Raw genomic sequence first — 22,039 nt, 5'->3', positions numbered from 1 at the left:
AATATATTTATACTTGTACACAAGTAAAATAAAATGCATATCTATGATTCCTTTGCAATCTCTGTGAAACATTTAGACAGCATTCTTTAGCCAATGCTACCCGTACCCATTTTGTGATGAAACGAAACAGAACTCAAACTGGGGAGATAATAAACATTTGTCTTTACTCAAGTACTTATAAACATAAAAAACATAACAGTACCCAACAAATGCGTCACTTTTTGAATAAATAATAGGGGGGAGGCGGGGTGAACATTTCTTTTATCAACAAACAGACTCCCAAACATGATTTCTGTGTGTTTGGCTGGTCCTCGTAATTCATGTTCTTTCGTTGTTGTTTATTTTTTTCCTTTTTTTTTTCCAGTTGTCTGTCTCAGCAGTCACTGTGTCTGCAGTAAACGCTTTTTGAAAGGGCAAAAGGATTCAGGAGAATCTCTAGGGTGGTGTAGCTTAAACACGGTACAGTAAAGTACATACAGAACAAACAATTTCGGGCACCAATTTATTATATACAATAGATTTGACGTGTTCTGTAAAAGGCATCCATTTTGTTGATTTCTTTATTATCGGTAGTCGTTGTCACCCTGACGATGGGTCCAAATCTGACCTTCTTGGTTATCAGTCTCTGGGCTGTTAGTGAAGGTCAGATTTTGCTGCAGATATATTCTGCATCATTGTCATAAGCATTGATAACAATAGGAGAGTTTATTTAGCATGTGATCCCATCCCAGGTCCAAAGGTCCTAAGACATGGCCAAAGAGAACCAGATTATGGACATGAAAAGAAAGCTCACTGCAGCCTGCATGGTAGATCCATGGCCTTTGAGACAATGTGCGTCAGATTTGGGCTTTTTAGTGCACTTCTTTTTCTTCCTAGTTGGAGCAGTAGAAGGTTCCAGATCCTCCAGTTGGACTAAGGACTGGTCAAGGTTGTTGGAGAGTGTCCCCAAAGGACCGTCGTTAAGACTTTGCTTATTCCGGAGTGTCTCATTTTTTGTTCGTTCCTGATCCCTGAATTTGGTCTTGGATATGTTCTCTTTCTCTTTGAGAGGGTTGTTTGTGATCTGGCGGCTGTTGTAGGATGAGGGGTCCGGAATGGTTTTACCAGAGATAATAGAAGATTTATCATTTTCTGAAAGGCAGCACTTGGGAATTCCATCGCCCAGAGGGTTTTCTGTGGAGGCGAATTTTCCGGGCCTGGGTTTGGAGCTGAAGAGCTGGGTTTGGATCTGGGGACTTTCCACGCACCCTTCCAGATCAGCACTCTTCAACCGTTTCAGGTCCTTACCAAACAACTCTACTGGGGCATTGCACTCGAGCTCCGAGCTGGAGCCCTTGAAGCGTTTGAACCAGTCCCACAGGGTTCTAGCCCGACAGTCACACACCCACTGATTCCCGTTGAGGCGAAGGTACTGGAGTGACACCAATGGGTCCATGGTCTCCCCAGTCAGCACCGTCAGGTTGTTGTAGAACAAGAATAGTGTTGTCAGCTTCCTCAGGTCGCTGAACGCCCTCGGCTGGACGTAGATCACCCTGTTCTGGTGTAGCAGTAAGCGGTCGAGGCTGACGAGGCCGCGCAGCATGTGATCTGACACGGTCTTGATCTTGTTGTTGTGCAGGAACAGATAGGTAAGGTTGACCAGGTCTAGGAACGTGTTGTCATGTAGGGCAAGCAGGTTATTGTCCTGCAGATAGAGGTACTGCAAAGAAAAGAGTCCCTTGAATGCACCCACTGGTAACTCGGACAGGCCACACCTGTGCAGGTGGAGGGTGTGGAGCTTGGACAGACCCCTGAAGGCAGTGGGGCTGATGATCCTCAGGTTGCTGTTGTCCCCGATGTCCAGCTCCTCCAGCCGCTCAAGGCCATAGAAGGCCCCAGCCTCGATGTGGCTGATGTTGTTGGAGTAGAGCCAGAGGACGGTCAGGTTGTGGACGGAGCTGAAGCTTGTGGAACGGACCACGGTCAGCTTGTTGCTCTGGAGGAATATCCGCTGGCTCCGCACTGGGATTTCAGTGGGAATGTACAACAGTCCCTGCTGCTGACAGGCCACAGTGGGCCGCGGCTCACTGTAACATACACATCTGGCCGGGCAGCAGTCAACTCCTCGAGGCACCAGGTTTAACCACACCATTAGGAACAGGACTCGGCCCCCTGGACAGAAGGATAGGGAGAGAGAAGAGTGGGTCAGTTCTACATATAACAGACCTTATAAATAATCCATCTTAATTGCCTTGTGAATGAGGTTTGGAAATGCAAACGTTTGTCATATGTTAACCTGATGACGACAGGCTGTCCGTTAAAAGGTTGGTAAAAATAAATGATTGCATCTGAGCTACTGGAGCATGAAGCTTATTGAAAACAGTTGTAATATGGACACATAATTTCCTTGACTAAGATGGCTGCACGTGTACATCGCGAGGCCCAGCGTCTACCCAGTTTTTGCAAATTAGCAATAATTTACTTAATAGTTTCTACTTTATTCACTCGGTACAGCCTGGCATACAGTATATATAGCCAAAAAGAACACCTGAATATTGGAACACAATGCAGAGATAGAGTTTTTTACAATTTCCAACTTCCACCATTCCGGGAGACACCAACCATGCCGCCGACAGGAAGTGCACAAAGGCACTGTAAAGACCTTTAATAAAGACAAGGAAAGCAGGGTGGTCTCCGGGCTAGGCTAATGCTAACCCCCCCCATCAGCCTTCACTACCTAGCCTTTTCCTCGCTAATGTACGGTCTCTGGCAAACAAAATGGACGAAATACAACAAAGAATCACCACACAAAAGAGGATTATAGATTTGGAGCATCATGATTTTCTCAGTAACATGGCTACACAACAACATACTTGACAACGTAATTGAGTTGGAGGGATGCTCTGTCTTCAGATCTGACTGAATAGCGGTGGATTCCTGTAAGACCAGAGTAAGTGGCCTGTGCATTTATGTAAACAATGCATGATGTACAGAAACGTACATAACTGGGAGTCACTGCTCAACCAATTTAGAGTACCTGATGATTAAGTGCAGGCCATTTTACTTGCCTTGGGAGTTTACATATTTTGCTGTTACTTCAACCGACATACCACAGGATGCTAATGCTAAACTAGCATTGGAAGAGCTGCAGGCTGCTATTAGCAAGCAGCAAACTGCCCAGTCGGATGGTACCTTTATTGTAGCAGGCAATTTCAAGCACTCAAATCTAAAAACAGAGAGACAATACAGTTAATCGTCAACTTACAACCTATGTGACTTACGTCCGTGCAGACTTACGACCATCCGCAACTGAAGTAAAAACAATCTTTCTCATATGCCAGCCATCGTGCGGGAGGCTGGGCGTACGAAAGTTACTGCCACGAGCGAGCGTAGTAAGAGAAAACACAAACATGGCTACGGGGGGATTGAATATACTAAGTTATTATTCCTCGGCCAACTTACAACTAAATCGACTTCCGACCGGTATTGCGGTCTTGAGTCGATAACTACCTGTACACTGGACCAGTTGTACACAAACATTCCAGAAGCCTACAAAGCCATTTCCCTCCCTACCTGGGTCAGTCTGACCATCTCTCCTTGTTCCTACTCCCCAAATATTTACCCCTCATTCAACATGTGAAACCATCAGTGAGGTCAGTCAAAGTGTGGCCAGAGGGACCAGACTCTACTACTATAACACCAGTTTCAACATACAGACTGGAGATTGTTTGCCACTCATGCCAACCTTGCCTCCCATACAGACATTGAAACATATGCTTCCTCCATTTTGTATAACATCAACACCTCCACCAACAACATCACCACCCATGGATGGACAGCTTTGGGTGAACAGTGAGGTCTGACAACTACTAAAGGCATGTGACACTGCGTTCAGATCCGGTAATGTGGAGTCCCGCAGCTCATCCAGGGCCAACCTGAAAAGGGGCATCAAAATAGTTAAATAGAACCACAAACTGCAGATCGAGGAGCACTTCAACAACATCTCTGATCCTCAACACACATGGCCGGGCATCCAAGCCATCACCCCTCCCCCACAGCCAACGACCTCTCCATCACCGATGTGTTAAAAAGGTTCCCTGTCCGCTTTGACAGGGACAACAAAGAGCCAGCCATTAAAGCTGAACCCCCCCCCATCCTAACCACCGCAGATGTGTTTGTCTGCACTGACATTTTCAATCCGTCACTAGCCCTGATGGGGTTCCTCACATGCTTCATGACCACAACCATTGTGCCAGTGCCGATGCAGTCATCTGCGTCTAGCCTGAATTACTTTCAACCTGTCGCACTCACCCCCGCGATCATAAAGTGCGTTGAAAGACTAGTTCTGGCCCACTTCAAGTCCTGCCTCCCCCCAACACTGGATCACTACCAGTTTGCCTACCAGTCGAACAGAGGACGCCATCTCCACAGCTTAACACTCTGCCCTGACACACATGGACATAGCCAACACCTATGTGAGAATACTACTCATAAACTTTAGCTCAGCATTCAACACGGTCATCCCCTCTAGGCTGGTCGACAAACTCCATGACCTAGAGATCAGCCCTTCTCTCTGTAACTGAACTTTGTACTCCCTAACCAACAGACCCCAGTCTGTCAGGTTAGACAACTTGACCTCCTCCACCCTGATACTGAACACTGGTGTTCCACAATGATGAGTAATAAGCCCCCTCCTGTACTCCCTCTTCACCCACAACTGCATTCCTGTACATAGCTCCAACATCAACATCAAATTTGCAGATGACATCACCATGGTAGGCCTGATCAGTGACAATGAGTCAGCCTATAGGGAGAAGGTCAAGTGCCTGGTAGCATAGTGTGCCGATAACAACCTGGCCAGCAATGCAAAGAAAACCAAGGAGTTAATTGTGCATTACAGGAAATCTAATGGCTGCAGTCCCGCTCCAGTTCTCATCGATGGCACTAGGGTGGGGTGTGTGTCCAGCTTCAAATTCCTGGGGGTCCACATCTGCAAGGACCTCTCCTGGACCCTCAACGCTTCAGCCCTGGTCAAAAAGGCATGGCAGCGCCTGATGTCTTCTAAGATCCTTGTGAACTTCTACCACTGCACAATTGAGTGCATCCTGACTAACTGCGCCACAGTGTGGTTTGGTGGTTGCTCCGTAGCTGACCGGAAGGCCCTGCAATGGGTGGTAAAAACCGCCCAGCACATCACAGGTATCTAGAATGCTCAGCCATTGTAGACCTCCAGCACAAGCGGCATCACCAAGGACCCTTCATACACATGCCACACACTGTTTGCCCTCCTCCCATCAGGCAGGCGGTACAGGTCTCTCCGTTCTCGCACCAGCAGGCTCAGGAACAGTTTCTTTCCATCTGCTGTAACCCTGCTGAACTCTTTGACCTTCCATCACTAACTATGCCCAACCATTGTACTGCTCGACTTCGTCACTTCCTTATAAGTCTGATAAAAAAATTCAATTTAGGTGTCATTGAGGCTATTCCTGTATTTCATTTGCACATGCCGACTTGCACCTAAAACTGAAACTTGCACCTTAAACTTGCCCTCATTGCACATTTAGAACTGCAACTGTACTTGCATTTTCAATTGTTCAATTACACAGGTCTACCTCGGGAACCTTGCTGCTATCCCTGCATTTCATTTGCACATGCTACCTTACTCCTTTAATTTCCATAAATTGCAAATTCAGAATGCCATTGAGAATTGCCACAAATATTTATTTCACTTGTACATACATTATACTAAATACCTGTACATGTTCTGTAAATGTGCACATTTTCCATTGCACATTTTGAATTGCCATATGTAATGCATTTGAATTAATAGCACACCAATACATTCCACTGTATTTACACATACTTAATACTTGGATTGTCCTTTCTTCTAAAGCGAAACAACTGCTAGGCAGTATAATTTCTTAGTCTCCCTAGTGATGTTCTGTAATTAGACATTGGCCAAATATTCTACTTATTACAGTGCATATCACTTTCTTCCAATCACCAGCGAAGGGCATTCCTTTATATTTACAGTAAGCCATTCTTAAATATTCAGCATCGTAACAGAGCAAAGGAATACCCTATTGGCTTGCTTTTAGCTTTCGCCTGGCTTGGGAAGCTTGTCTCAAAGGGAAAACCATTGGTGGTTATTTGCCCCAGGGGACCCATTTCCTCCCTGCTGCCAACGCAAGCATGAAGACCCAAACGATAGCGGAGAGGGGTCCTGAGAAGCTGATTAATTAAATATGGGTGTGTAGGTTTTATGCAGAATTAGCCTGATACTAATAGGGTGGATGGAACTAATGGCATTCTAGAGTTTTTCTGAGGTTTAAATCTTTGCCTGTTTTGTAATGAGTCTAGCAGCAAAGTGGACCCTTTCGTTCCTGACCGACAGGCGGAGATCTTTGTTCTCCTTCTGGGGAGGGGAGCAGACTATGGTTCACACAGTATTTGAAATCACTTCAAATATTCTATTTGTGTTTTAGGTTTAACATTTTAGCCATTTAGCAGATGGTCTTATCAAAAGGCATATTATAGTAATGAGTGTTTTGATTGACCTTGCCTGTGTCAATGAAACCAAAGTAGAACAAAATTCCATTAATACATAAAGATATATTTTTATTGCTGCATACATGTTTTGTGTACAAGCCTTTCTTATGCATACAAAACAGTGGCAAAACATGTCTATATAAGCATATTACCTGAATGTATTCCTATCTTTGCCTGTCTTATTCTACATGAGGATTCAGCACCCAAAGCTTTGCATTTAAAAAATATAATATAAAATATGTTTTTACTTTTATAGATAAAATACTCCCAGTGCTGCATTTGACACTCCATGCTGGCTAGATGCTCAAAATATTTCAAATAGTATTTGAATCCAGGTCAAGGGGAAAAGGGTGGAGTAGAGGTTACAGGAACCCACTGGGAGCTGTATTCTACTAAGGAGCCATGACTGAAGTGCTTTCTGAGTGCAGCTAGAAAGCATCAAGATGAGACACAGGAAGGACAAGTTAGTTGCAATTCTCGGCTGAGAGAAACTTGTAAAGATGCATGTGTTCACCTCCGAGGCACAACGTGATAAAATGAGAAAACACCATGTTTGCTGCCATCAATAATTTGTTGCAAATGTTCAGGTGATCCAGCATGATTGTGGTCACTGTGAACTTAGAAGCATTGTAACCATACTACATATTAAATGTAATGCATTATCGTAAACCTTACATACATTAACATGATTAATACACAACACAATCAATTAAGTAATACAAATGTATTTTTGTAAGTAGGTATGTCAGTCTATTAACCAGGTTATTTACCACAACCATGTAGTACCAGGCCAAACCTCCCTTTTCTCCAAAACAGCCTGAATTCTTTGGTGCATGAATTCTACAAGGTGTCGAAAACCTTCCACGGGGACTTTATGCTGATTCGATAGCTTCTCTCAGTTGCTGAAGATTGGATGTCAGTACATTCAAGCTGCAAACAGTCTGTTCCGTCTCATTCCAAAGTTGTATTGGGTTGAGGTCCGGGGACTGCACAAGCCACCCAAGTAAACACAACTTGTTGTCATGTTCTTTGAACAATTCTGAGACAATATTACCTTGTCACATGACATGTTATCTTGCTGGGTGTATCCATGTGACAAAGGGTAACTGCAGCCATGAATTGACGCAGCTGGTCAGTAATAATGGAGAGTTTAAACGTTGCTGTCTTGGCATTAAGGGACATCACATGTGCCAGCAAAATACTTCTCACACCATTACATCACCGCCACTCTTTTGACACCAGGGTGGAGGGCTCCATGGATTCATGCTGCTCATGCTAATTCCAGACACATCAGCATGAAATAAAAGGGTTTGTTGGATTAGGCAGGTTCCACTCAACCGTTGGCTGGCTTTGGTGATTGCGTACACTGGAGATGGAACCTGGTGTGGTCGTCTGTTGCAATACCCACAGGCATTGTTTCCCTGTCTGTGACCAGTTTACCTGGCACGTTTATTGACATTCTCCTTCAATCTCTCTCATTTTTGCCCACAGGTCCACTTCTGACTGGATGACTGAAACTGTTGTTTGAAAAATCTAAAAGAGATGCCATTTCTGAACAACTGAAATCTTAGCACAGACAACCACACTATGCCCAAAGTTGCTTAGGTCCCTCGTTTCCCTCATTCTAACGTTCACTTGAACAGTAACTGAACGCATCGATGTCTGTCTTGTTTAGAATAGCAAACCTTGGACAGGACTCAACGTCTGCAAGAACAATCCATTTCCTGGGTAGTCTTTTTAATGAAGAGAGTACTGTGCTTTAAATACCAAAAAAAAAAGCTTCAGCCAGAGCTATTCATACTGGGTCCAGTCAACCATCAGACCTTTGACCATTGCTTCATATTTACACACAGCACTGTTAACAAATTCCCAGTGTAATGGAGAGGCTTCCATAACCATGGAATGCTGTAGTGTCATGCAAATGCATCACAATCATCAATGCAGACCTTCTGTTTTATCATATTTACTTATCTTATAATAGCTCTCCTAGAATGTCACTGGGGAGCCAAAATGGCTGCCAAGCAATTTCACCACAACGCAGAATCAGCATTCAACTTCTCCTTAAATGTGTCTCTGGGAAAACCATTGTAGACACACAATCTGACGAAGGAAAATATAATAACATGAAACAAAACATACGAAGGAAAACAAAAAAGCTAACTTAATATGTATTTACTCTTTAGGCCATGAATGGGTATTGGTATGAAGCATTTTGGAAATCATATGGTCTTACAATTTTTATGTCTAAATTTGTATGTCTCAAACTGGGTGCAGTTGTTCTGGTGTATTATATCATATATTTTTATATATTATATTCACTATGAATAGTTTCAGACTGTGAGAGCTTATGTTTGGGGTTATAGCAACTTTTGTGTGCTTTCAAACTTATATAAGACCAATCTTCCTTGGTTATTCTAAAGTGAAAATCTGCAGTAGAAAGAACAACCAAAATGACCCAGTTCTCCCCCTGCCTGTCTTTGTCAAAAGGCACAGGGCTGTAGAAATGTAACTACTATTTAATTCATAGACAAATCTATGGATGCAAGAACTGACCATCCAGGTTATCAAATTATAGTTGTCAAACTGCTTAGAGGCTCTAGACTGTTAGTTTACAAGTACTTTGTTTACCAACAATGGGGAGAAACAAGATGTTAATTTGTCTTATGACTGGGTTCAACAGTTAAACTAAACATGAGGCATGTATATGTTATATTCTTCAGATATCTTGAGAAATATCACCCATGTATCGGTCAAAAATGTGGATTTAGCAGCTCCAGGTTTGTATTTGAATATCTGCGTTTACTGATATATCATCCAAAAACAATCAGGTAACCTTAGAAATAAACATTTATCCCCCACCATTATTCTGGAAAACATCCAAATTAAAGGAACACTGGTTCAATTGGTTCATGTGTCGAACTTGAAAAAGTTGAAACAAAGGGTAGGATACCTTGTTTGTCTAGTACCTGGTTAAAAGAACAAAACATACCATCTGGGAAGAGCTGGTATAGTTCCATTGTAAATAAGTGTATCTTTATTAAAACAAGATTAAACCAGAGCTTTGTTTATTACTGTTCTTACTCACTATCTTACTATGAAAAACAGAGGTGATGCACTGTCAATTGTGGGAAAGACACCAACGAAGAAGAAAACAGACAGCCAAGTGTATATATTTTATTAGGCTTTTTTATTCATCATTCGAAAGCGGGCACAGATTGAGGAAATAGTTTGCTGAAAGTAGGAAAGATTCAAAGCCATGTGGCTGGAGGACATCAGTACCACAAGCAGCAGTTCCGAATGCCAAACCACCCAAGGTCACCCAGTGAGTCATATTGACTGACCCACAGGGTTCATTGAGGTATGTCTAAACATGTTTGGATCATGTCCTTTCTCTTTCCTTGACCTTTCCAAAAATGTCTATAAAACAATGTTGGAATTCTCCAATCATTATACAACCTGTGTTGTAAACGGTGTTCAGAAGACCTTCACAGTCACTGTGTTCTTTGAAGAGATTAGTTCTAGTCCAAAATGTCTCTTTTTCCAAGAATAACCACCCCAAGCATGCCAAAAAAAGCAGCTTACAGCAACTTAAAGTAAAGAAAATGTTATTGCATTATGTAAAATACTAACATTTTATTTAAATGACTGTGTAATTATACCAAATATGACATTTTGTCATATGGAATTTCAGACTCCTCATTAGCAGGAGGGGGTGCTCAATAAGAACTGGTCTTTCTAGTGTTATAGACTCTTAACCCCCACCCACACAAACACGCACATTCAACATTACACAGTTCTAGGAGTAATCCGGATTTTTTTATTGCACAGGACAAACCCAAACTTTTAATATTTAGGATTCATATACCTTGCATTAAACAATGCAGATCAATTTGTCAAAGTGTGACAGCAGGACAGTCTGAATCCAAATCCAATATGCCATGATAGGTGTCAGTGGCCGATATTGTCCAAATCTCTTTGAATCCGGCCCTAGTCCCTGTCCTAAGTAAGGATTTCCAATCCCAGCTGCCACAGTCTTCAGCAGAATCCCAGGCTCGTTCCTGTGACAGGCAGTGATGTCCTGGAAAATGCATGAGCTTCACCCCTCCCCCCGCTCCCTGTCTCCCTCTCTCAATCACTCCCTCAATCTTTTTGCTGCGTCTTCTCCCCCCCACCTTCAGTCGCTTTCTTCCCGTTTCCGCTTCAGCCTCCAGTCCGTCCTCCCCCCTCCCTTCATCATTTCCCCACTTTGCTCTCCCATCCCTCTCTCGTCCTCCCTCCCACTCTCCATTCCTCCGTCATTCCTTTCCCGTTGTTCATGCGGCAGTAGCTGTTCCATCCTGGACCTCGTTAAAAGGAGACTGCGGTGTGGATTGACAGCAGCCCTCTGCTGCACTTTTCTTCCAATCTCCATCCCAAGCCTTCAGTCAGACACACTCTGCCACTGGAAAGCTGTCAAAGGTTTTCTTTCACTATATACTCTTGCTTTCTGCACCGCAGCACTTTTGCCTCTCAGCTCCCAACGCCTGCTTGGCCACTGCTTAACAATGGCTAAAAAAAAAAAGTAAAAAAATCACAAGAAGCAGATAAACCACACTCGGAAATCTCCTTGCTGTATCTCGCTCGCTGCCTTATTCTCCGCATTAACAGGCTATTTCCACCCACGCGTTATACACCGGAGAGCCCCAGTTTCCTGAGCCCTTGGCGTAACATTCCCTTGTCTTCATCAGCATCTTTGAACGACATATTGTAAGCCAGTCACATGTCACATTTTATTTGTATTTTTTTACCACTGACTGGTTTGCTTAACACACTTGTCTTATAAGACTGTGCTTTCAAACTGAATTATCAATTTGAAGTCGTTTTTTTCTCTTGTCGCGTTGCCCCCCCCCACGTTGTTTTCACTCTGCTTATTCTTCCATGAATGAAGTCTTAATTTTCAAGCTGTTATGTCGGGAATAACCGCTGTATGACTTCACAGTTGTTTGATTGGCAGTGAAACTCTTTGCCTTGGGGAATTCTCAGAAAAGCATCAAGGATGTACTAATTTACAAAAAAAGTATCGATCTGTCACTAAAATGTACTTGCCGAGTAACATACAGTACGAAGTCAATTTTATTCTCTGACCACTTACCCTGGGAGTCTTCTGTCTGGCGCAACATCCTTGCTGACATAAAAAATTTTCCTCACCACTGACCCTGTTGGGTGTACTAAAATCAATGTATTTTATTTTTATTTTACATTGTCCAAACTTCTGACTGCAACTGTATATACACTGAACAAAATTATAAATGCAACACTTTTGTTTTTGCCACCATTTATCATGAGCTGAACTCAAAGATCTAAGACTCTCTCTATGCACACAAAAGGCCTATTTCTCACAAATATTGTTCACAAATCTGTTTAAATCTGTGTTAGTGAGCACTTCTTTGCCGAGATAATCCATCCACCTCACAGGTGTGGCATATCAAGATGCTGATTAGACAGCATGATTATCGCACAGGTGTGCCTTAGGCTGGCCACAATAAAAGGCCACTCTAAAACGTGCAGTTCTATCACACAGCACAATGCCACACATGTCACAAGTTTTGAGCGAGCATGCAATTTGCATGCTGACAGCAGGAATGTCCACCGGAGCTGTTGCCAGTGAATTGAATGTTCATTTCTCTACCATAAGCCATCTCCAAGGGCGTTTCAGAGAATTTGTCAGTACATCACCATTTGGGTGATGTGCAGAGTTGTTTTTGCGCCAAACATACCTTTTGGAATTATGGTTAAAAAGTTAAACCTTGGTTTCATCAGACCATAACACATTTTCACACATGCTTTTGGGGACTTTATGTTTGTTATTGCAAACTTCAGCCGGGCTTGGATGTTTTTCTTTGTAAGAAAAGGCTTCCGTCTTGCCACCCTACCCCATAGCCCATTCATATGAAGAATACAGGAGATTGTTGTCACATGTAGCACACAGTCAGTACTTGCCAGAAATTCCTGCAGTTCCTTTAGGACTCTTGGAAGCCTCCCTGATCAATTTTCTTCTCATCTTTTCATACATTTTGGAGGGAAGTCCAGTTCATAGTAATGTCTCTGTTGTGCCATATTTTCTCCACTTGATGATGACTGTCTTCACTGTGTTCCATGGTATATCTAATGCTTTGGAAATTATTTTGTACCCTTCTCCTTACTGATATCTTTCAACAATGAGATCCCTCTGATGCTTTGGAAGCTCTCTGCGGACCATGGCTTTTGCTCTGAGATGCAACTAAGAAAATGTCAGGAAAATCCTACTAGAACAGCTGAACTTTATTTGCGATTAATCAGAGTAACTTTAAATGATGGCAGGTGTGTAATTACTTCTATTTAACATGAGTTTGAATGTGATTGGTTAGTTCTGAACACAGCCACATCCCCAATTATAAGAGGGTGTGCACACTTATGTAACCAGGTTATTGTAAGGTTTTTACTTTTCATTTTTCCCCCTTGAAGATTTCAGTTTTTTCAATTGAATTGTTCACATTATAGGTCACATTAAAAGTGGAAAAAGTTCTGACATGATTTATCTTTGTTTCATTCTTTGACATCACAAAAACCTGGCATTTTAACAGGGGTGTGTAGAATTTTTATATCAACTATATATATATATATATATATATATATATATATATATATATATATATATATATATTTATATATGTGTGTGTGTGTGTGTGTGTGTGTGTGTGTGTGTGTGTAAATAAACATATAAACATATATGCTGATCTCGTAATGTCAGCTGTGTTTTAAACATATTATTTCAACTATCTGCTTTGTCACAGACCAACAAAGCACCAGTGACCTAAATCCCCATCTCTAGGGAAACTAGTTTCAGAAACTGTCTTTCCTCTTGAAAAGTCCAATATGGTCTAGCTGCAATTATCTGAAAAGAGCAAAGAACCTCTGCCCTACAGCGGTGGGAAAAAGTCATACATCTTGTGAAGCTTTTTAATCTGAAGCACACTGACTCAGCCTCTCCTTCAGGTTTGGGAGCAACTTGTCCTTTTTTTGGAACCCCATTCCTGATGTGCTGAATTACTGTTGACCAAAGCCTTATTGTTCCAGGTCAAATACATTCCACTGTCTCGAACAGTGTTTCCAGTCCTCCAGTACCCACAACAACACGAACTGTCATTGTAGCTTTTGACCAAGGTTATGTTTCCCAGCTCAGACATTAATTGCATAAACCAATGGTTTACTGTGTCACTGTGACAGATTTTGTTCCTGCATGGTAAGCTCCGTGGAGGCCATCTCCATGTGATAAAAGTATATCTCGGGATGATTCATTGCCATTATGGACCGGGTCATCAGTCGACCTGATTCACTGGCATGATCAACCTTTGCATGATAAAACCGGGTCATCAGGAGTGATTATACAATGACCAACTGGGTCATTAGGAGGGATCAGCTAGTGAACGACAGGGTCATTGGGAGAGATTAGCCAATTTAGTTGATAGTCCCACCCGGTTGACTTCAATGGAGTGGAGGATGCCTTCAATGACAATGACTATGATAGAATACGTCGTCCTCTACGGATCAGGAGTCATATAGCACCCAGCCAGAAAAGAAGACGGGGGGTGGAGATATTACCAGACAGTTAACAACCCAGTGATGAATGGCAGACATCAAGGATCCTCCAACACCCGTCTAATCGCGCACTTCGACAAAATGGGGGGTTGAGGAGGACAGTAATGGAAGAAGCCAGAGAGAGATGGTTGCTTAGCGCGGCAGACCGTGTCAAGCCCGACTCCCTCCCGGCTCATTTGCGTACGGCCGCGGTAGTGTTGCGCGTGCGCATGGACCTGTGCTTGCTTGTGTGAGTGCGCGAACGTGTATTAGTTCTCACGCTCCTTCGCATCCTGTCTCGTTCGCTGTCCTGTGTCAGTGCGGTAGATTCACCTTACTTTGCCTTAAAGGAGCCTGAATCATGAGCGCGTTATCCCTTCACTGGGAGGAGACCCGACAGAAGGGAATTGATGCGTCAGGGTGTGGCGGTGGGCCGCGTTCAATCTGGACTGGCGTGTGTGTTTCAACATGCTCTTCATGCAGCCATGATCCGTTTACGTCAGGATGCGGCCAGCCGTACATCGTCTGGAAGTAACTTACGCATGTCAGAGGACGCTGTTGTGTGATTTTCCCAAAGCGATGTCACTAAGTGGTTGTAAACCCAAGTCATTGTGTGAGGTGATAGAGTGTATTACTTAAGCCCCCACTCCTGCTGTCATCTACGGACCTCCCTCCATGGATTCCTCAGAGAAACGGAAACAGGTTATCAGGGATATTGTCATTTTTCTACCTAGCTCCCATTTTCTCCGGAAAGCAGGACGGTAGGCATTACTCACTCGTTAATTGTTTGAAGAGCTAGCGATGCCACCAAACGCTTCCAGTGAGTGTGAATGCACATGTTTTCAGGGGGTAGGCCGCAGTCTAACGCAGGGACCAGGACACAATTAGCCGAAGCGACATAGGAACAGATGAGGTCCTCTCTGCCACACTTCTGAAACAGCACTCGTGTCGTCAAGACAGATGGCTCATAAATAACTCAGGAAATCAGTGGAAAAAGAGAAAGCCCAGAGAGACAGGATCAACAGTGTTGAGGCAGTTAGATAGGTGGGTGGGTGAGTGGGTGTCTGGTGGGGGTGGTATGAGTAGGAGAAGTGAGAAGTGAAAACACATAAACAATGACAGATTGTAATCTACTTTAGGCCCCGACGTGTGGAATTTCTGAGACACAGCGTTACTCTGGAAACACAGTGAGGAAAAAAGACCATGGCGCTTACTCAATTTTCGCCTTGCGGGCATATCACGGAAGATCACGGGGGGTCAAGGCCCCAAAGAGCAATGTTTTCAGAGGGCTTCTCATCTTTCTTTTTAAACACAATACAAACAGTTAAACCACCGAAGCTAACAAATGAAAAGGTCCGGGTTGAAGTACTGAAAGCTTGAGCGCCGCTGCCCTGTTATGTAACTGGAATCCGACCCACATGCCCTCAACACAACCTCGGGTCAGCATGTTCAAATGAGAACACGGTCTAACTCACTGTGGGACTTGTTTTAGAGGTTTGCTTCCTCTACAGTTCTCTCTGCTCGGCCAAAACCCGGAGCCCTGTCAAAACCCGGAGCCCTGTCACTGCCCCACCCACCACATTTTCAACAATGCATAATGCAAGAAATGCAAACTGAAAATACCATAGTCCTCAGTTGAGAAAGCATGTGTGGGGGAGTTCAAATGCACTTTCCCAACCGCGGAGGAGCCATGAAAAGTTGGCCTACTTTCGGTTATAGCGTGCGGTGTGTCTATTTCCCTCATAGCCCGTAGCATATCCGTACTCTAACAACAAGTGTGGTTTATCGGGGGCATATTTTCTTCAGCTAAATGTAATTACTACGTTGTAGTCATTCAACAGACGCTCTTATCCAGAGTGACTTTAAGTAGTGTGGTACAGTTTTTATTTTATTTTGGTTCGTGAAAATTGAACCCACAACCCTCTGATTTATGCCGGAGTGCGCGAATTAAACGCAACACAAAGTGAATCAGGCGGCGCATTTGATACTGTGTTTACTCTGGCCGATGTCTTTCGGTTCGGAGAGACACTGAACCAAGTTGTTGGTCCATCTTAAAGCATCATTCTGCATTTTTGTCTGGACAGAAGCTGATGTATTTAGACGTGCGCCGACAGATGTTGAAATGAGTCACGGAGGAATTGGAGGCACGGGTGCTGTTGGTCCTGTTTTACCACGGCACCACAGTGACTCATCATTCACACGGACCCATCACAACTCCACCATGAAAAAAAACGACAAACATTTTAATCACTGTCTCACATGTAGGCCTTTTATTAGCAATAAAGCTTCCATTTCAAATCGTTGAGGTTAACAGCCCTACGGGGTTGGGAGAATGCATTACCCTGAAATAAAAGAGAACGAGGACTAATGATTCAGTGCTGTATTATGGTAGCGCTGTGATATGCTATTAGTGTTGGTTTGCGGCAGTAATAGGATAGTGAGCTTTCTAACCGGACCTAAATAACTGAGCAGTCCCAACAAAAGTGGTTCTTTACTCAGAAAGAAGCCACGGTCAGATGTATCTATTGTCACAATCGCAACATCAGTCTGATGATTTTTGACAGGTTCATGACATAAACATGTGAGTGTTTTGTCTTATTTTGGACTGCTGTTTGCTTTCTTGTTGTCAGTTGGAGACTTTGAAAATGTTTTTTCTTCTGCTTGTTTGTTTTTTCAGACCTGAACATCACAGAGACCCACTTAATCTGGTCTGCAATCTCTGTTTCAACCTAACAGTGTCATTATAGTAAAATTCTAGTGTTTAGCACCATTTTAGTCAGGCACTTTTTTCCAGCAGCCCAATAAAACAGTTGTTAGTTTTTTAAAGGCACTGCAATCTGACCTCTAACAGTATGTACTCTGTTTACATCACTTTGATAAGATCATTACCACAAAATTCAGCAACTAGCCATTTAAGAAAAGCACTTGTTTTCTGCTTGTCCACAATAGTGGCAAGTTGAGATTAACTCTGTTTGCAGAAGGGTTACAATTGAAGGAAAATAAATCAAACCAGGCTCCTACTCTCGACCTCTGCACTAAATCCTATCCCCTTCTTAAATGATCTATTTACAGGGCATTGTGGATGCTAGCCAGTAGTAGAAATTGCCTGGTAGTAAGCTGCTGCAAAGGCAAACCTTATACAGGACTTTGTTTCTCTTCTAACTCCTCTGGGTTTTAAACTATTTATCTGAAACTCAACATGAACATTAATCCCTTTATTCTTCTCACCCAAGTAAGAAACTTTAAAGGCATCTCCCACTTTCCATTGTAAAAGTTACAGTAACACTTTTCTATGAAGTAGATTGTATGACTCAATTTAACTACCTTTCAAATTCATTCAAACACAGAATGAATTTGGTTATGTGTTCTGTTTTACAGAGGATTATCATAAAACGTATAATACCACTAAAATATAATGTATCTAGAGTATAATGTGTTATAGTCAATACAGAAAAGAGTAAATACACATTTAGCCCTACATTATGCAACATTTAAGCCAAAGGCACAAGGTGGTGTGCATGGTATAAAACCTAAGAACTGGTATTAGGCAAGACACACTACAGAGTGCCAGGACACAGTGCTTAGCCATGGTGTATTGACAATATACCACAAACCCCTGGGATGTCCATGCTTTTATAAAGTGATTACACACAACAAGAGTAGTAAAATATGTGAAATATGATGTTATATACCATGGCTATCAGCCAATCAGCATTAATTTAGTTTGCTTAAAAAAACAGATAAACTTCATTCTAAAACATTCTAAAATACGACAATAATTATTTCTAGACTGGGAACATCTCCACAACAGAAAATGAAAGCACAAACCAGGCAAACCAAGTTTTTGTCTTGTATCATACCACTAGCGAACAATGAAAATAAAACTAAGCCTATTCAGTACATGGTGTCTGTTTGACATGATGGTCACGAGGATTGGATGTTACCTTTCACCCCCTATCCCTCACCCCCCACCTGTCCACAACAAGACGGTAGCTTACTACTGCTAACTCAGGCCCTGGCCAGCTGCATGAAAGGTATATCTGCTACGTTGCCACAAAGCCATATTTCGGCAGGTTTAAGGACATTTTCAGAAATTAAAATGCAAATACACGATACACAGCTCCTTTAATGTGTAACGTGACCTCCTCGGTCTCCTCTGGTTCAGCAGTTCCTGCTTTGGTAGAGGGCTTCGGTCTGTAGCTGAATACACAGGAGGCAAAAGTGTCCTCCACAATCATTTCAGGCTTAGCTAGATTGGGAGAGGGTCAAAAGGTATACTCAGGGAGGAAAATGAATTACGTTGCTAACCGGTACTTGACCTAGCATGTGCACACACACATCTATTTGGTATACAGTAATTACAGAATTGTATGACATAAATATAATCCCTATTCATTTCGTAGCCTCTGATCTCTGTGAGCTTAAGTGTATTTGTCGTAAAAAATATTCACAACCTTGTGTGGCATAAACTTGATCAGTAACAATTCAGTTTTTTTAAAGCTCACTGACTGGGATGAATTTAATCACTCTCGAAATAATTTGAGCACTGAAACAGCTGCAATGTGTATCTGCAATTCCATGAATGGAAAAATTCATCTTTTTTAAAAAAGTGTATTGTCTTTTTCACTCCTGGGTATAATTAACATGTCTTTATAAAATGTTACTGCCCTTGTTCTCCCAATGTCGTAATGTCCAAACGGTAGTTACAACCTCATCTTATAGCAGCAACCAACGACAGCTCAGGAGAGTCAAAGGTCAGGACATCCATCCTTACTTTTTACACTGCTCGCTCAAACAAGAATCACCAAGCTGGACCGAATTCTAACAAGACCAACTTTGGTCTGGCTTGCAGGTGCCTGATACGCCACAGTGTTGCTAGAGCCCAATGAGACAAGTAAGGTTTTGTCAAGCCCCACCTACCTCTCCTGGGGTGATGTAGGGTCAATCAACACCACCAATGTGAGCCCGCCAGTCATATTTGGCTGTAACTGTGGCGAAACCACACTTCAATCTAGTGGCATGTACTGCTTCAATCTAGCGGCATGTACAAACAGAACTTTCTGGAGTTTGACTTTGAAGCCAGATGAGTGAAAGAACACACAAGCGCACGCGTATGTACAGACAGTCTTCCATATGGTTTCGAAACCCTAAAGCATTCACAAGCATCTGCCAGTCCAACCCCTACATGAAATGAGATGTACACATTTGTTTCATTACATAACAAAAGACAAACTTCTTTTTCTATTATTATGAAAAGAGTTGTACTATTCCCCTGCCAGCCATTGACAGGCTGGTCGGTACAGGATTTATCGGCCTTAACCCTTTGGCGCGTACGATCACACTGGTGTGATCAATCTAGAGTGGTCCCTGGAGCGTACGATCACACCGGTGTGATTAGAACGTCATGTTTAGAACGCACCATTAGCATACCTAGCTACAAGTAACGTAACAATGGCTGGTAAAACCGCGCAATTATTTACTCACATTTAGCTCAAACAGTGTTTATAACTTTATTTCCTGATTGTAATTGTTTCAAGACCATACTATGATATTAACCAGGTAGAAAGCATTCAAATCGGGACAAGAAGCGTTACTTACGTACCAACAGACAGCCAACACTAATGCACAAAAACGAATTATATTAGCGACTACTACCGATCAAAACCATTGCAAAAACTTTCTAGAAGTTACGTTCCCCGTTGTATGCATTTTATATAGTTTATTCATTTTCACTGCACTGAATAACTGGTCACGATTTGTTAGCTAGCGGGCAGCTGACGTTTGCTAGCGGTTAGCTGACGTTTTCTAGCTAGCTACAGTAATAAATCAACCAACTTTTGCAGCTCTTAGAATTCGAGTCAACGAGAGAAGCTTGCAATGCAATGCATGTAGTGTTCCTTACCTAGCAAGTTGGCAGTTCAAATGCTGGCGTGAGGTCAAATGCTGCAGAGTACCGAAGTCACGTGCAAAAAAACTCACGCTGGGGGGTCGGTAAGGAATATTTGAAACTCACGCGTGAAAAGGTTAAAAGCATGCAGTGTAGCAAATTCAGCTTAGATTAACATGTACTTACTTATTAGATCCAGAAATCAAACAAACCCTCTTTGAGGCTGGACTGAGAGGTGTGCGTGCATACGAGACAGTACCTGGCAGCCCTGGTTCATACACCCTGCGTGTGGGATGACCCAAGGTTGATGTCTGAGAGGCATCCGTTAGATGCGCTTGTATGTGATGTCTACATGCAGTTTAAGACAGATGGGCAGCTTTGTGTGTGGTAACGTAACCGAAGTAAGCAGACATATCACAATTCTGTCGCCTCAGTCACCGTGTGGGCGTACTGAATACCTTCTCCGCTTTGGTAGGACAGCCAGGGACAGAAACACAACGCGGATGAACGGAAGAGATCAGATGCACGGTGCAAACGTGAGGGAGTCGGTTACAAGCTCCCGGGGAGCGGGAGCTTGTAATGGTGAGACGTTCCAGGGAATAAGTGAACAGTTGACATGTCGACCTCATTGTTGCACCTACAGGTGAGACCGTTAGCCCGTCTCAGCCTAATCAACAGGACTCGGTTTGTTGGCATCTCTAGTGACAGCCATTAGCTGGCCATTCATTTGGACAACAAATGCAAAGCACACCAGGACTGGAAGCATGACTCATCACTAAAGTGAAACTGGGGATCGAAAACAATGCTGCTGCCTTTTCTAGGCTTCACGTCCATTTTTAGGTCTTTTAACAGAATTAAACACCTATTGATTCTTGAAGCGTATCAACTCATAAATGCCTCTTGAGCTAAGGTCAACGCCAGTCGACTGCAAACGAGCCTGGATAATCACAATAAAGACAAAAGCGGGCAGTGTGATTCACACAAGGCTTAGCCTATGCAGAGAGACACGGTAAGCTTCCATCACAGAGCGATCTCCATTAAATTCTGACCAAGCTCCTTGCAGATCCATTCATTTTCTATGCTCAGCCAGCACCCTTGAGGCCCGTTGACCTGGAAAAAGACACTCTCTGTGTACTTTCATCTCGGAAAGCTAACACATTAGGGATGACCATACAGCCTCTGTTTGTGTGAATCCACGCCGGTAATGAAACATCTATGCTCTCCTCTCTGCCACACTGTCTTTCAGTCAGAAATCATTTTAAAATCAAAGATATTTCTGTAAAACCAACTAATAGAATTTTGTGCCATAGGCATGGTTTTCTGTTGACCGATTCATCTTGTTGTGTTCTGTGGTTTTGTCCGACAATAAGAAACAAGAGTACTTTTAGTTCTCCTTTGTTGGAGTTCAGTCATTCTATCTCTCTCTCCAAAACAGGAATGCCAAAGAGATCCATTTACTGCTTAGTGACTGTAAATCCATTTTGCTTTGCCTTCCTACTGAGCTGTGTGTAAGTGGGTGGAGAGCTGACATCATTGGGGCATGCATTCTCATATCATTCTTTTCTGCTTCCGCGCATATCTCTAACTCATTCTACTCTAACCCTTTTGCTTGCCTTGGGCTCCTTTACTCAATGTGAAACACAGCGATCAACTATTTTGAGAGCCAATATCCTCCACAGTTCTTGGTTCACTGGTACCATAGTAAAAAAGAAAACAAAAAAAATTAATTTTTGGAAAGCACAAGCGGAGACCACCAACAGTGCCTGGAAAGTTATGGACTGTGTCAAGTGACACCGTGTTTGATGAGAAACCTTCAGAGGAGTGATAATGAGGGATCTCGGGGGAGAGGAAAATGTCTACGGTGGGGGGAATAGACAGATGTGTTATGACATCGGGGAGGAATCCCCCAATACTCGCGGAGAGAGATATTGTATATGATGTTGTGACAGGTTAGCAAATAGGCAAAGGGTTTATGTCCTGAACTTGAATTCAATCAGGCCAGCTCCACTCTGAATCCCTTCCAGAGAG

General features: G+C 42.9%; 1 protein-coding gene across 1 annotated transcript in view; it reads right to left on the bottom strand.

Annotated features, from left to right (window-relative positions):
* Positions 1–341: 341 nt before the first annotated feature.
* The window catches only part of rtn4r (reticulon 4 receptor), a 61,142-nt gene continuing 39,444 nt past the window's right edge, over positions 342–22,039 (bottom strand). The window contains exon 2 of the mRNA XM_010894784.4: positions 342–2,151. Coding sequence (XP_010893086.1) covers positions 743–2,151 — 1,409 coding nt within the window. The 3' untranslated portion in view covers positions 342–742. The remainder of the gene's footprint in view (positions 2,152–22,039) is intronic.

This window comes from Esox lucius, chromosome 13 (assembly GCF_011004845.1).
Source record: "Esox lucius isolate fEsoLuc1 chromosome 13, fEsoLuc1.pri, whole genome shotgun sequence".
NCBI classification, from domain to species: Eukaryota; Metazoa; Chordata; class Actinopteri; order Esociformes; family Esocidae; genus Esox; species Esox lucius.
The sequence above is the reverse complement of the archived record's forward strand: the minus strand, read 5'-3'. Positions and strand labels throughout refer to the sequence as shown.